This window comes from Eutrigla gurnardus (genome assembly GCF_963514095.1).
Source record: "Eutrigla gurnardus genome assembly, chromosome: 21".
Taxonomy (NCBI): Eukaryota; Metazoa; Chordata; class Actinopteri; order Perciformes; family Triglidae; genus Eutrigla; species Eutrigla gurnardus.
The window spans coordinates 7,150,353-7,167,017 of NC_139932.1; the positions used below are offsets into that span (position 1 = coordinate 7,150,353).

The 16,665-nt window shown below is 42.6% G+C and overlaps 1 protein-coding gene across 1 annotated transcript; it reads right to left on the reverse strand.

The window, feature by feature from the left end:
- Positions 1–978: 978 nt before the first annotated feature.
- igf1 (insulin-like growth factor 1) lies at positions 979–16,665 on the reverse strand. Its single transcript, XM_084038884.1, is given in 7 exon segments — positions 979–3,325; positions 4,478–4,513; positions 5,426–5,682; positions 14,659–14,677; positions 14,680–14,769; positions 14,771–14,821; positions 16,188–16,665. Coding segments are annotated over 7 exon segments (561 nt in total). The 5' UTR covers positions 16,236–16,665; the 3' UTR covers positions 979–3,265.

Below are 16,665 nucleotides of genomic sequence, written 5' to 3' on the forward strand. Positions count from 1 at the left end.
AAATGTTTTTTTTATTTGACGAAGTAATATCTCAGCCAACGTTGTAGTGTGTGATGTCTGTCGTGACTGGTCCAGACATACACATGTGATAGTAACTTAATAAATATTTTCTCTTACTTTTTAGAAAGGGGACATTTTTCTGTTTATATTGTGTATTAAAATGTTAATTTTATCAAATTGGCGGGCCTTGGCACATTAGGCTCACCCACAATCCTGCACCTGGGCCTCTCTACGTCAATCAGCTAAGAATCTGGCCTAAACAGAGTGGGTGCTATCTGTGGTAGAACACATATTCAGAAAGGTACCTGGTACCAAGAAGTGAGTTGAGTATAAACAGGGTGCTCCATGCAGTGGAAATGAGGTGTTAGGGAAATACGCTGTTTTGCATTTTTGCTTTTTGTGCTAAGCTAAGCTAACTGGCTGCTGGCTAAACTCTTGTATTTAATGGAAGTATATGAAATTGCTATTGGTATCTTCTCATTTAACTCCCAAGAAAGTGAATTTCCCAAAATGTTGTACTGTTCCTTTAAGTCAGATGTTGTGCGATATTTATTTTACCAACCTTATTATTCTACACTACATGTTAGCATGTCGCAAGCCGTGTTTGCATTCACATATTTTTAGGAAGATTTTATGATCACTTGAGGTGGTTTTTGCCTTTGTCGAAAAAGTACTGATGCGCTAAATATGTTATTTAACTCACGTGACTGAACAGCTGTTTTTTGACTGTTGGCTTCTTCCTGGATATATATTTTTATTCAATTTGAAACTTAGCCAATACTTAATGAAATCAAAGAACATTTAAAACTCTCTTGTAGGTGGCTTTGATGGCCAAGGCATCTTGTTTGGAAACGCCTTAATCCGTATTTTGCTTTGCCACATTTTGTAACTTCGCCTGACAATCGAATAGAAACACGGCTATTGATAAACCCTAATGGTGTCTGCTAATTTAATATTCCATATTTTTTCAATTACCACTTGTAGCCACAGTGGCCGCTGTTCAGCAAAGGTTACGTAGTCTCGCGTTAAGTGTGTTTAATAATCATTACCTTGGCTTCCGGCGAAGTGCGTGTACACACACATCTCAGGACAGACAAGAGCACACCATGACTTTCAACAATCTCAATACAATTGGAAGAATCACAGTTCACAGTACTTTTGTCAAGTTATTTGGCATAAGGGATCTATATTGTGAAAATAATTCAAAAACAGTAGAAAAAATAGCATTTTGCCTTCTTGGGACCAAAACATGGTATTTTCTTCTTTTCTTTTTTTTTTTTGTTTTATCTCCATGCATTCACAGATTTCACACAGATACATTTACTCGCTTACACTACTACCTTATTGAAACAGCTTACAAATAAAAACACTATTAAAATGGTGGCCACAAGGCTGTGCAAAAGGGAAGACCTCCAATGTAAGCCCTGCCATCTGTCTGACTTAGCCATCTCTTGCAAGTAACAAACTACAAAATAGCACCATTATACAGTGGATAGGATTCTTAATACAGTTTTGTTATATGAAACCATCATGTACAATGAATGATAGTAATGCATAGGTTAACATAAATGGGAGTACTGATTGATTATACACAGGCAGAGGAGGCAGAGGCAGAGATGAGATGTCTTGGGCGGTTTGTGCGATTAACATGACATGTAAATCCGCATGGAGGCTTGAACAAACAGCCGTGACTGTCAAGTCCTCATGCAAGGACTTCTCAGAACTGGCTTTTCATCAAACGTGTGTGCTTGACCCTTGCTCACAGTTACACAACTGTCATTTACACTGTGGGTGCTTTGTATGCGTGTTTGTGTTCTGTTACATGTGTGCCCTATCTAAAATCTCCAGGAAGACTTTTGGTTTGCAATAGTTACCAAATTGTCTCATCTGCACTTTTGCCGGTGGACTTTATTGTGGGGTTTTGGTTATATTCTCGCCATGATGGCAAGTAATGCAGTCCAAGCGACAACTGAAGTAGCAAAGTTTTCAGCCTCCCTAAAGCAACAAATATAATGGGCAGAGATGGATCCATCAAACGTTAAACTTCTACATGGCTATCGTAAGAGCCTCTCCCTTCGCTTCAAACTTCGGTGGTGACAGATTTGGGAACATATTGTTAGTTGTTTAAGAGAATCAGAAAAATATTTGACTTTTCCTAGAGCCCTGTTGACTTGCCATGACTAAACTTTCATGACTTGCGCTCAACCTTGAACACAGACCTCCACTCGGACTCAAATGTTGATCACCGGTGATTGGATTGTTGACAAAAATCAGATTTGGCCACAACATTGTATCTGGTTGTTGCAATGTGTCTTATTCCACTGAAATATGCCAAATGTACTTTGAATCCACTGAATGACCCATTGCTGACAACCAAACAAGCCCAATGCACTGACTGGCCCACCTTCCCACCTTCCTGAAAATGCCCTCTAATGGTGCTTGATCTTTTGCTTTAGAAGTGTTTGGGTTGTAGACTCATACCTCAGGCTATCAACACTTCCTGGGATTTAAGAGGGATTTGGATTGAACTCAAACCTTCATGGGACTCCACTTCCACGAGAACGCTGCCTTCAGGTGTCAATGAAAAGTAGGGATTGGATCTAGGCTCAAGGTAAAATATCTAAAACAATGTTTAAATTCTAATAATAAAACACCCGATCTTTAAAGCAAACCTTTACAAATATCCTCAGTAATGCATGGTGCATAAAAACAAACTCTGAAGGTCACATGATCAGATTTGAACTGGGGTAGTAACTGTTGTATGGGACTGGTGACAACGTATCCTGTCTTGCCAAAGGAGTGAATTAATCCACTCTCTCAGAGTAAAAGGATTTACCCCCGCAAAGTCCAGGGGACAGGATGGACCACTCAATCTCAAATACAGCCTGCCGCTCTCTGATTCTGATTGGCTGAAGCCCAGATCGGTTCCCACCTTTCCTGGAGCCAGGGGATGCTGCCGCTCTCACACGGAGGTATAATAAGCTCTTGTTTGTGTTTTAGCAGCTAAACTAGTCTGTTACATTGCATTAACAAAGAATTCCTCCCGATATGGAATGGTGCAGTGTATAAAATAATCACAAGATCCCTCATCAAACCCTTATACACCACTTAGCTCTCAGGTTTCAATCATTTTGAAGAGCTTTTCGGACCTTTGTTAGCATCCTCTTTGTTTTGTTTTACAGTGAACCATTCCACAGGGGTACCAGGTAAGGCCACACCCTTCTCTCTTCCCAAGTCGCTGGGCATTTGTCCATTCGCTCCTTCCCTACATTCTGTAATTTCTGCCCCCCGTGTTGCCTCGACTTGAGTTTTTCTGATGCACATCCTGCAATAATAGAGAAACACATTTTAGTCATGTTGCAGAGACACATATAGGGTACAGGATAAAGTGAGCAAGTTTTGGGACAGATTTGGGAAATCTGCATGTGCGTTCTTTGGATGGTGAAAATAAAACTTGGTCAGAGGGGTAATTACTCACTTAAAGACAGCTGCCCCTATGGGGCATGAATGGGCATAAATATTTGGTTCCAAATCATCCAGTCATTGTAATTTGATCTTGTATCAACATTTGTAGGGCTTTGACACACTCTCGTCAGAGGTTAGTTATGGTTAGATGTTAAAATAACATGAACAATTAAGTGGACATCATTGCTACAGTTAGAAAGCTAAGTAGATGCTAGTTAGCCTAGTTTGCTAGCTCCCACTTCCAGATTTAAATACTTAAACTTAACAGAAAAGTATCCTAAACATTGTAAAGGGATAGTATTAAATCACTAACAATAATGTGGGCTTGTTGAAATAGGTGAGATCATCTTCTAAACATTCGTAGGCCAAGCTATTGACATGCAAGTTGATGTAAAATGCTGGCATGTCCAAAAATGTCTTCTTTTGTGAAAGAAAAATAGAACCAAATGACTTAATATTTCCATTTGACTTATAGAGAAAATGGAAATATTGATACAGCAATAGCACCACACATTAATGATGGTATTAGTGATGTGAAAGCCACTGCACACGTAGAAATACTGAACGCTTCATTTCCAGATCTTGCACGTGTCAGTCTGTTATGGTGAGATGCCAGAATTTCAGCACATAATGTACAGTAGCAGAGTGGAGATTCTGCCCTGGGAGCAGGAGTGCCACTGGGTCTACCACAAAAACCACTTAGTTCCTTCTCTTGCTAATGGTTTTCTTTTTTGAGAGAAGGGTAAAAAGCACACGGTCAAATCTTAAAAGGATCATACTAGGATGAAATTGAGTCTGCATTTAGACCTTACGTTTCCTTTTTTTGGCCAAGAGATTAAGATGTTAGAACAAAGATTCTTCAAATTAATTTCTCATTACAAAATGAAGGTTAATTTGCTTTTGAAATTCTTGAGGATGTCAGAGTGGAGATGGTATGGTTTATAGAGGTTTAATTACTAAAAACTGAAACTGACAATACATTGAAATAAAAAAGTGTCACTGGCATACATACCTTGAAGGATGAATGACTATGTCCAGGTATAGGTCTCTGCAGGAGGAAAATTAAGCCATTTAAGTTGGATGGATACATTTTTCTTAATATACAGTAAACTGCTAGCCTATTGACCCCTTAAAAAACTTAATAGGATGAAATGTTTGAGGCCACTCCCATGTATCTACAGCTATCAGCCGGTGAGTTTAACTTAGCATCAAGATTCGGGGAAAAGCTCTAGCCTTGGTTTATCAGAAAGTGCCCAATGTTAATTGGTGAGCTTTGGCTAGTCGGGCTCTGTCTAGAGGCAACAAACTCAAACAAAATGATAACAGAGTTAACACATTTTATATTGTGTCTGATTATTGCCATGCCATTGTTTCACCCCAAAACAGTCGAAAGATGGCCCTTTGGATCGAAAGATACTTTCTCTAACGGCCCATTATCCCAAAAACAAATTACAACTGTTCCGAAAATACACACTCTCCGAAACACATGGCTAAGTATTATGCAAAATGACATAATTGGACCTTTCAATTCCTTTTTTCCCTACCATAGCGAAGGCATGGCCCAATCTACTCTGTCTTTGGTTGGTTTACCCTGATATTCTTGACCTCAACTGACGGGACAAACAAGCTTTCTGTCCAACACAACATTTTTTGGACTATTGAGGTTTTTGGAATAATGGGCAGTTGGAATAATGAACAGTCCCCAAATGATTCCCCCGTCTTTATGCTAGGTTTACTTTCATACGTTTGCATTAATTTAATACTGAATGAGTGTGGTATCAATCTTCCCATCTAATCCCTCAGCAAGAGAACAAATGTCAACAACTTCTTTGTCATTCTCGGCATGCATGCTCTGACAAAAGCTACCAAAATACAAATCCCACCCTTGTTTTTTCTTACACATTTCCTGATGAGTAAATTGTTTCTTTTTTAGAGTGTATCTGTTTGGTGCTGTGCTCACCTTCTTGTTTTTTGTCTTGTCTGGCTGCTGTGCTGTCCTACGCTCTGTGCTCTTGTCCACTTTGTGCCCTGCGGTACTAACCTTAGGTGCTCTCGGCATGTCTGTGTGGCGTTGTGCACGCACAGAGCGAGCAGCCTTGCTAGTCTTGGCAGGTGCACAGTACATCTCCAGGCGACGCAGCTCACAGCTTTGGAAGCAGCACTCGTCCACGATGCCACGTGACCGCCGTGCATTGGGGCCATAGCCTGTTGGTTTACCTGTTTAAGGGGAACAGCAGGAGGAGGAGGAGTTAGTTTTGGCAACTACGTGGGGTTATTACCAAGCCCAAAGAAAGATCGCCAGACTTTGAAAAAGATTTGACATTTTACATAAGAGTGGAATTACAACCTCTGGGTCCCTCACTTTTGGGCCACTTTTTGCGCCATTGGGCCCAAAAAGACTTTTCCCCATAGACTTACATTGGGAAAGAGATCTCTGTAAATGTAGAAGAGTCTGTAAATGTAATTTATTTTGAGTGAATCAACTTCCCAATACGAAATCTTGAATAATCCTAGCAGTTGTAAAATGCACTAATAGCCCAATTCCTCCGTTCATGTGTCAGAGGCCGAGAGGCTGAAGCGAGGGCTGAGAGGCGGGGTTAAAGGAAACACTAGTCCGTTTGCTCTATGGGGCCATAGATGCGGAAGATCGCCAGAATATCTGGATAATTGTATCTGATTTTATCTATACTCAGAAGTTGCCACTGACCAACTTTCATAGGAATTAACTGGGCACCTTCCCCAGTAGCTGTATCCAGTTCTCGGCTGAATCTCTGGGTTAAAAATTCCTCCAGCGCTGCTTTTTCATTATTCAAACAAATAGCATTTAAAATTCTACAGTCTTCTTCTTCTAAATATTTTTGGCCCTCAAAACCAAAAATATGAGAGCAAAAGTTCTAGGAGCGGATCAAACAGTGTGTTTAACTGCCCTAACATTAGCCAGAAACATTAGCATGTCAGGCTAACTAGCATGCTGCTTACAGTAGAAACCCACTGTTACTTCTAAGGAAAAGCAGCCTTTACTCCATTATTTTGTGGCGTTACAGGTTATGTCATGACAAGGGAATCCACTGCTACGCCAATGCCATAGCATTGTTCCAGCAGCCCATTAGATAGCAATTAGATAGGTACTTTAACCAATGGCTACACATGAAGCCTGCTTTTGTCTTCCTATTTCTGAAGTGAATGACTCATTGTTTTGAATTTTACTCAGATTTTAGAGTGGTGTATCTCATCATTGTAGGCTATATATGTGCAGTGTGACAACAAAAAGCTAGACAGGCATAGTGACAGTAACTAAGGGGAGAGGTGTTTAGTAAAGAGGTAATACAATTTATATAAATCAGATTTTTCTTCTTTGCTTTATCTGTTATAATGTGATAATCTGTTAGCAATGATAAGGGCCAAGTTATGGGTCTGATTCCAATGGTATATGAACAGCCTTAATGACATGGATTTCCGTGTATAATTAACAGTGTATCACATTACACACTATGGACCATTTTTGGCAGCTGCTTCCCTGTAAAAATGGGGCCGCAGTCAACCAAACGTGGAGAATATCACACTCAGCCATTTTGGCCCAGGTATCTTTTACACGGAGGCCCGTCCGGTGAGGCCAAACCACAGGCCCTCTGGGCCCCCATCAACCTGTAGAAATGGCCAGGCTTTGAGGCCACACTGCTGTTGGCAATGACCCACTGTGCATTCACATTTCAATTAGGACGAAGCCTGAGCACCCTGGGGAACAGCGACACTCAAGATGGCGGCACGATGCACCCAAGAAGCGATGGCGAGTAAGGCCAGTAGACGTGAGGACGAAATGTTGTAGTCTATATTAACACTGAATAAATGGGTAAAACATTATTTAAAGGTGTGATACTCAGCTTGTTGACTCAGTGACCACATCAAGTTACCATGATGCCAATACTCACTTCCTTTTTCATCTCCCTTACCCCCCAAAACCCACCCTTTTTTGGTGGCCTTTAGAAAAACGCAGTCTCTCCATTAACAATTCCCTGCTCAACTTGAGCAATATAGCGTTGATGGGCTTTTCCCTGTTACCAAATAAAATAATAATAATTTAATATGGCATTTACAAGGAGGAAATGCCTTTCCCTCTCAGAGTTAATAGCTCTTGGCTCAGAAGCCTGCCAGTGCTGACAAAGTGCATTAACTTCTGCTCTCTGTCTGCCTTGTCCTGACAATGCTGTTCTGGACAGAGAGCAGCTTTCATTCAGAAACAGCATCTTTCTCCTCGGACACCCAGACACAAACCAGAGTGGAAGATAATGGGGGTGTGAATGAGAGGGCAGAAAAAGGGGGTGGGGACGATAAGGAGGCTTTCATGTTGCACATCAGGTAAGAATGATGCTAAAAATACAACGTGCACCTGTATTATTTAGGCAACAGACAAACCAGATTTCAAACTGGCAAAAGGGATTTGTTGAATGAAATATGTAGATGACAAATCTCTTAATTTAACTTCTGGCATTTACATTTTTATTATTTTCAGTTACACCTTTTATAGGCACGTTTTTTTTTTTTTTTTACTAATTCTTTCTTTTTGGTCCTTTCAGTCAAAAAACAAGCCTTTTCTTCCCTGCGCTGTGTATCATCAGTGGGACCGGCCTTGGCTGCTATTCTAACACCTGATGTCAAGAAATTTAGAAAAAGAGAAATATGACGTCCAGGCCAGGCTGGCGATTATATAATTGCTGCTGAAAGCCAAAAGAGGGGCCGTGCCTCGTTGCCTGGCCTGTTTTTCAATCCTTCCCAATAAAGCCTCACAAATTAACATCCGCTATTATTCTGAAAATAGCTTGCAACCCTGCTGCACAAACAGCTGGAAGGGAGAGAAAAATCAGCTGGCACCGGTTGTAACATGTAGGATAATCAGCTCGGGCAGGTTTGGGAAAAACACGCATATAATAATCAGGTCTAAAAGCTTTGGAAGATTTTAAATGCTTCAATTCCATGGATAGCTGCTGTAATCCCTCATAAAGAGTTGTTTTCTGTGACTGTTGTTAAACAAATAAGGGTAAACAACCTTTCCTGCCAGTGCTTCCTGCCTCGCGGCCCTCTGGATCAAGGATGCAGAGTGCTGTTATGTCTAAATGAGCTTCATTTGAGGGGGGGAATGGTGAAGATACACTTTCTGCACATTTACAGTAATATGTAAGAAATCAAAGACTTTAGTGGACCAGCTAGAGAATGTTAACGGAAAGGAACATACCGGCCTTTTACAGGGTTAAAATGTTGTTTGTAAAGGGTTCATAGCTTGCTTCTTTGCCAACCTGATCTCGTGGGACATTTCGCCGGGTCATTATAACACGTTCGGATGTTATTATAAGCCACAGGGTTAACGCTGTAAAGCGGCTTTTCGGTGTCATTTAACGCCATCGCAGTTAGGCTTAGGCAACATCCTGGGTTGGTTACAGTAACAACATAACAGGAAGTCACAAACTTCACGACCGTAACTTTAAAAAAATAAAGAAAACACTTTGGGACACCAGTCTCAAACACGGGTCTCCTGGTTGCAAGTCCTGTGTTTGTTTGCCCCATTAACATACCATTCCCCTATCCCAGCTGCCATGGGTGGTCTGTCTCACATTCGCCACTTGTTCACAGTGTTACATTGTAGACAGTACAAACATCATGGTGGAAAAATGCCATCGAAAAAAAAAGCAAGACTGGCGTTCTTATTGCACGCAAAATTACTTTCAGAACTAAACTGTACTGTGCCTTTTCATACTATGAGAAAAGCTTTTACAGCTTTGGAGAGTTATCATGGTGAAAAATGTTCTAAGTTACAAATTAATCTACCATGGATGTGCACACGAATGCATTTGATTGTCCAACGCAGCATTGCGCCAGACGATCCAAACGGACTGCAGCAGGTTACGAACGTCTCCGAACCACCTTCCAAGTGCGTGATGTCCGAAAGAACATTCCTTTGGAGCGCTGCGCCAGCATCCTTCGTACCAGAGAACTATGCAGCACCACCAACTGTAATCAACCTGTCAAATTTAGTGCTGACTAAGTGTTTCATCAGATGCCACTGCGCCGCTTCACCTCGCATCTTTTGGTTTGGTGTTTGACGGCCTCAGCGCACATAGCGTTCATTCCTCCAAGGAACGGCGCCAATCTGGATTTCCCCCATTCCAGAGTGGCACAGAAAGTATCTGAGTTTTACAGCTTGGTCATGGTCAATAAAAACCAGTGGATTCTTGGAGCCTGTGCTCTGCTCTTCCTGCAAAGTGTCAAGGAGTTTACAGCTGGGCAGGGACTATAAGAGCTGCTAAAGTACTGGAAACTACCTCTTTATCACTGGTACCACAACCAGTTTATGGTATATTTGAAGTGCCACTTGCATCCTATCCATAGGCACCGCCACTACATCCAAGTGTCACAGCATCATCAATATAGATTAAAATGGATTTATTATGAGACATTATTTAGAAATAAGAAAATGAGGCCAAAAAGAGAAGATCCCCGTGCATCTGCTGAAACTAATACATTGGGATGGCTTAACAACTGTATGGCATTCTTTGATTTCATGAATGTCAGAATCGATGCAAGCTAGACAGGGTTGCCCCTGACTGAAGGGACCAAGAAATCCTGCACACTCACTCATATACCTGACGAAGGTAAAAAGGTAATTAAGGTTAATTGTGCCCAGATGATTTAGCGGCCAATAGCTATCCATCATGAGATATGTCAGACAGTGTTCAGACAGTGTTGCCCCTGTCATCGCTCATAATTTTGCTGAAATGTTCGTAAGTGATCAGGTGCAGGTCTCTTTGGTGTATTTCCACTGGAGTGCCACATAAAAGAGAATTTATGAGACCGCCTAATGCCAGAAAAGCCCAGGATATCAACCATGAACCTTGATACCCGCAACTATATATCCTTGTCCTTTTCTTTGAGGACGTTATGTGACTGGATTAAACTGATGAAGAGTTTCAAACGTAAAGCTGTTGAGTCCCATGGTGTCCTCAGATGTCTCAACTTCAGCTAATGCACAGATCTAAATCTGGAGGACGCCTGCCTGTCCTTTTCATGAGACGCCTCTTTGTTTCGCAGAGCAGTCATTCACAGAAGGGTCAGAGAGTTTTAGTTCAAGTCTTAATGGGAAAACGACACCTTTCTCTCAGTGATGGAGAGGACACAGGAGGTCTTTCTTCAGATCTCAGTGCCTTTTCGCTGTGTGTTCGGGTCCAGTGTAAAACGAGGGAGGGAGGGGTGGGGGGTGTCCTGATCATCCTGTAATCCACATAATCCCCTGCTGCTGAGGCACAAGGCCGAGCTAAGTGTGTGTTTGAGTGTGTGCGTGTGCGTGTGCACACGTGTGACGTGCTGTTTGCACATTCTACCCCTCTCCAAGCTCCAGTGGCTTTGAATAAAACTGAGAGGGACGAACACTGGCGAGGAAGTCTCATCAATGGCTGCTAGAAGCGATTCCCCCTCTCCCCCCTTCAACCCACATTCCATCAGGACAAGCCAAAACACCTAAAAACATTCACCACGGTTCATATTTGCCAAAAATTATGGATTATTCCATCTTGTCGAGTCCACGCATCATTCATTTCACAGAAATCAACAGTGAGATTATATATATATATATATATATATATATATATATATATATATATATATATATATATATATACACTCACTCTAGTATAAATGTGAATATTTGAGCATGAACTGATAAAATATGAAGTGACTTAGGACTGGGAGCCACTTAGCACTCACACTTTAGCCAAAAAACTCCCATAACAGATCTGATTCATGGAATGAACATCGCAGTGAAATCACCCCACGGTCCTGCCTGCTAAAGCATTACAAAGACGGAGGATTTCTAGGTCAGGCTAATAATTGGAAAAACTGACTACAGTGGTGGGGAGGGTTTTTTGTGTGTGTTTCATAGACCACAATTTGTTTCATTACCTAAAAAAAAAGAAAAAGTATTTCCACCAACTACTATTTAGCATTTCTGTCGGGGTAGGAAACCTGCAGTCTTAAAATGCAAGTGTGCTACTTTACTGGTGACATGCGTAAGGTGGATTGGCAAAAGCCCTCTCAGCACAGAAAGCCTACTGTCGTTGCAACACCGTCTCTGGACACATTGTCAATCAGAGGGCTGCCAAGTTCAACACAGCCAGGCTTGAGGGGAAGAGTTCAGGGGAGGGAACACGCCTCCTTTGGCCCCCGAGCTCGTCCCGTAGACAACAGAAACCAAATGGATTCTACAGATATTTCTACGCGAGCAGCCACTGGTGCATGTGGCGACCGAAGGAGAAGGAGAAGGAATGACAGAGAGAATGGGAGAGAGCGAGAGAAACCGTGCAAGACAGGGAGCAGCATATTTTCCGAGGCACAGCACCCTGCTGCTCAAACCTCATCGCATTCTCAGAAAAAAAGGGGACGGAGGGTTTTTTCGTGAAATACACATCTTTTTCGACGCAGGGAAAATGTGGCATTGATAGATGGACGCTGTGCAGCTCGGTGACTGCACAGTGTAAGGTAATGCGGGAAAGACAAATAAAAATCCCCACACCACAAAAAGGTCTGTTCCTGTTTAGGAAGTCTATCCTGCATGAGGATTCATGGGTTACATTGGCCTCCGTTCAACACGTTCTCGTGAGATGATTATGGACAGTCGGGTCTGTGAGAAACATTTACAAAGCTGTAGTAAAAGCCTGCTATCAGTAGCCAACACTGTGTCACATTCTCACATCGTCCGATCTCTGGACACCCTCATACCTTGTCAAGATCTAGAACATTTCATCGGCCTCATGCTACAGCTGCAAACACTGGACCGTGTTACGAACCTTCAAACTGAGACATGAATCGTTACGTAATCGAAATCTCCAACTAAAGTTTTGTTGGTGTTGCATCAGATAATGACAAAATGATGCTAACAAATTAGCTAAAAAGCTGTCTTTGATAGCATATTGCCTGATCTCCCACTGTCTCTCAGCCTAAATGCAGAGAACATGGTCCTTTATGCAAGTGAAGTGCTGCAGCGGAGGGAATCCAAAGATCAAAAAGTCTTAACTGGCAGAAAACTGGCAATCAGGCGGGCTGTCATGACCACTTCACAGCGTGTGGGCTTTGCCAGCAGCATCTGGACGAACAAGACTCGCAGCTTTGCAGCAGCTTGGTGGCTCTCCAAGCAACTCTGGCAAACGCTGCACAAAGGGCTCGATGCAGAGAATGATGACGACTGGCCCTGGAAAAGCTGCATGCAGGGGTGGAGGAATGTGGCGGTGGGACGGTGGGGGAGCAGTAGCAAGGTGCATGGTGACATGGCTTCCAGACAGAACAGTCATATTGGATGAGTCTGCAAAAAGAACTCGGATAACGTTCAAAGACACTGTGGAATGATCCGTGCAACCGTTATGAAGTATTTCTACAATGTCTGTGCATGACAACAACAACAATGTGAGATATAGGTATGGTTATTAAACACTTCAGGCAACGGACCCTGATAGGTCCTCTGGTCCAGCCCAGTGTAGTAAGGAATTACGTCCATGCAGTGGTGAAATGATGAGTCCTAAAACTCGAGACTTAGTTAGCATTTTTGCACTTCCAGTTCCCTCATCGTAAAAACGTCTGCTACTAAGAAGTGGCTAAATGAGACGACTAAACGCCATCACACCAACAGGGTATACTTGTGGCCATTGTGACAACAATTAACTTTACTTCCAATGCCAATCTGCATTGCCAATACAGGAAGTAATGCACTCTTTATGTAGCTACATGTGGCATGGAGGTTTGGGGGGTCGATCCATGCGTTGCATGTTTGGCTGTCAAGCAGGAAACCAAAGTTTGTGTCCCATCCCATGCATGCATTTAATGGTGTTATTAGTCTTTCTGTACTGTTTATCTTCTACCTAGGAGGGGGGACAGGAAGTGGTGAAGGGGCTATTGGTTCCTCCCCACTTTATGCCGCTGGCCTGAGATTACATCGTGGCTGGTGCGTTCCCCTCGCAAGGTGGTCTCAAGTTTGGTCTTGTAAGGGCTTTGAATTTGCATTAATATAAGGCTAAATGAGGCCACTGCTGCAATATTCCTCTGCTGTACTGAGGCTCAGATTCAAATACTTGTCCCCTCCTGGCCCCTAATCTCCCATCAGTCACCAGGTTCTCCAGAAGGTGTATCTACAAACCACTGCAGGTTCAGCCTGAGGCGAAAGCAATCAATTACTGGAAAAAGAGAAAACTATAGATGCTGCTGATTTCCCACAGAAAATCGTATATCTTCTTTTCTTTTTGAAATTGGCAGCTGACAAAGCCTACCACATGTGGAAAAAATCGTTCATAGAACTTTGGGACCGAACCAAACCATTTATTAATAGATTGTTATGTCAAAACTGTGCAGGAGTCAATGGGACCATCGATTAATGTTGAAATCTTAAGGTGACTTTTGGGGCGATACGACGCTCCTTCGGGACAAATTGGCTTAATTGGTGGATGTCAGCCAAAGAAATGTGAATAATGAGGTTATAAACCTCAGGTCTGTTGTGTTTTGCGCCAGCCATACTGCTAATGTACAGTCACGCTGTTCGTCTCTGACAGAGGGATCAGGATACATGTCCTGAGAAACACTGGCAGGCCGGTGGAACATTGCACCTAACCTCGGTAGCGCCATATATCCTGTGCTGTTCTGGGCTGGGTTGTACCCTTAATGGAAAAATCTGAGATTTAAATCCTGGATTGTTGGTGGAGGGTTTTCTTTGGGTCGCGTTCCCTTCTCTGGTGGAAAAAAAAGAAAAAACTTCACTGCAACATTTAGTTCCTAACCCTCCTTTTTTTCTTGGAGATAGTCAGCCAAAATTCCACTTAAAGCCCTTTGCCGGTGGGCAAAACTGCAATTTGCCACCAACAGTATAGTTAATTATCGTTTATTCCATATTTTCATTTAGGTTTGCTGGTTCAAAAATCTGGGCTCCTGTCCACCCAATGAGAGCGGAGCATTAAGGCAAATGTGCAGGGATTTGAATGTGAACTCACAGAGAAGATGTCACCGTGGAAGAGGAACGAGCGAAGGGAAAGAAAGGGAACATTAATGCAGGGAAAGTCAAGACAAGATGTCAAACCGGCTGCTTTTTTATTTATGAGCTCGCTGGAGGTGGAGAGCTCTGGGACGGATACAGCCAACCTTTATGAATAAATAAAAAGGTGCACTTACTGAAATAAAAGCCTCTCTCTTCCCACACACAAACTGCAGCGTGTCGACCAGCTCCGCCCCGCACAGGGTCTCTGGACCCGCCCCTGTTGCCGTCGGAGTCAGGGTGAGGACGCCACAGCAGTAGTGAGAGGGTGTGGCTACAGGAGATACAGCACATCGCACTCTGCAGCACAGGGAGAGAGGCAGGGCATGAACATTTCCACTGCTGTTAAAGACAGAGCATCACAGGAGAGAGATTTTTTACATAGAATCCAAGCAAGGTCACACTTTGAAAGTCTCACATTACACGGCTGCATTTCTGCTGTGACAGTTGGTGGCTGGGTGCCTTGCTCAATGACTCGTCAGTGGTGGCAACACTAAACATTTTCCCACATAACACTGAACCCAGTGAGCTGAAGGCTCGTTTCCCTATAACTTCCAGGCTTTTTGCTCTGCTTTAAAAAAAAAAAAAAAAAAGGAAATAAAAGATGAAAATAAAAGTGGCCGTGACCACAGATGGTCACTTTACAAGGGCTTTTGGAGATGTGGAGGAAAATGTATTAAAATCCAAACTTCCACTGGGTGCCAGAGTCAAACAGGAGGCTGACCAGCTCGATGCTCCGGAGCGCCTGATGTGCGCGACCGAGCAAAGCGCGTCCACGTTCAAAAACACACGTTTCTCCTTATCATCCATCCAGCCCCCGCATGTCTTCACCAGATCACGAAAAATATTAATCAATTTCATTGAAAAATCACCACTTGGTAATGATGCTTCAGCATTTCCCCCTGTGCCAAAGAGGCAGCTGTCAGCGCATTATTACGCACAGAACTAAACCAAAAAGTGCTCAAAAAGGAAAGCAGAATAAGAGATTGCAAAAAAGCGCCAGGGATCTTTCCGATCCAAACTGTGAGATGGAAAAACGGCTCTCCCGCCAAACCCAGCCGAGGAAGCTGAGTGGGCCAAATTATACATAATAAAAAAGAATAAACACAGGACACTATCCATCTACATCACAACCCCAACCGCTCCGTCCCGACGCCCTTACGCGTTTTCATGTTAAGCTCCCCTCTCTCTTAACGCAGCAGCCTCAGGTTAAGATATTTAGCACTTAATAATGCAGACTCAGCACTAATTACTTTGAAAGTTGCAGAGCTGCATTCGGACTTTCTGGTGAAAAAGAGCGCAGGGGCGCACAGTAAGCGCTGTGATGACAAGCCATTCATCCGAGCGGTGAAAAGTCATGCAACGATCCATGTCAAGAGGAATAAAGTCAAATTAAGTAGAAGGTGACAATCTCTTCTTATCTCGTGAAAAGAAAAAAAAAAACACATAAAAAAGACATGCAGGACACTTGCTCTCTAACTGCGTAAAAAGGATCAAACAGAAATGCATTCATCCACATTTGCCATGCATTTAAACATCATCAAGATAATCAAAGTGAAACAAGTTTTAGTTTCCAGTTCAAAGTAAGGATGCTCTGTGCAAATAGTGGAGCGAGTCAAGTGAAGGGTGATAATGTTATAGTGTCAAAGGAAAGCAGGTAAGTTACCTTGAAGACATCACATAAATGCCACTGAAAGGAAAGAGCGCTAGACATCCCCACGGGTCTCCGCAAGACAAAGCCCGGCGAAAATGAACTTGTTTGAAGTCATTAAAAAAACGGGGAGAAAGAGGATGAGATGCGGGCAATGTCACATCTCAATATTCCGACTTTGTTCCATTGCGCAGGCTCGTTTTGGAGAAGTGAGATTTAGCGAACAGGAGACGGATTTAGAGAGAAAATCCCTCACATTTATCTACATTACACAGACATTTTCAACAGGAAACAGCTGGGGCAGCATTTTGCCTCCTACTCGTCCTAAGTTATTCATTAAGGATTTTTGGGCACATATTCAAAATAACGTCATTTCTCTCTTTTTTTTTTTTTTTTTTTTTTTTTTTCTCAGAACGGGATTGAATTTTGATCTCTCTAAGACTTGGTTAGTCGTTCAGATCAAGACTGAAAAAATCGGTGCTGCCCCACCAGC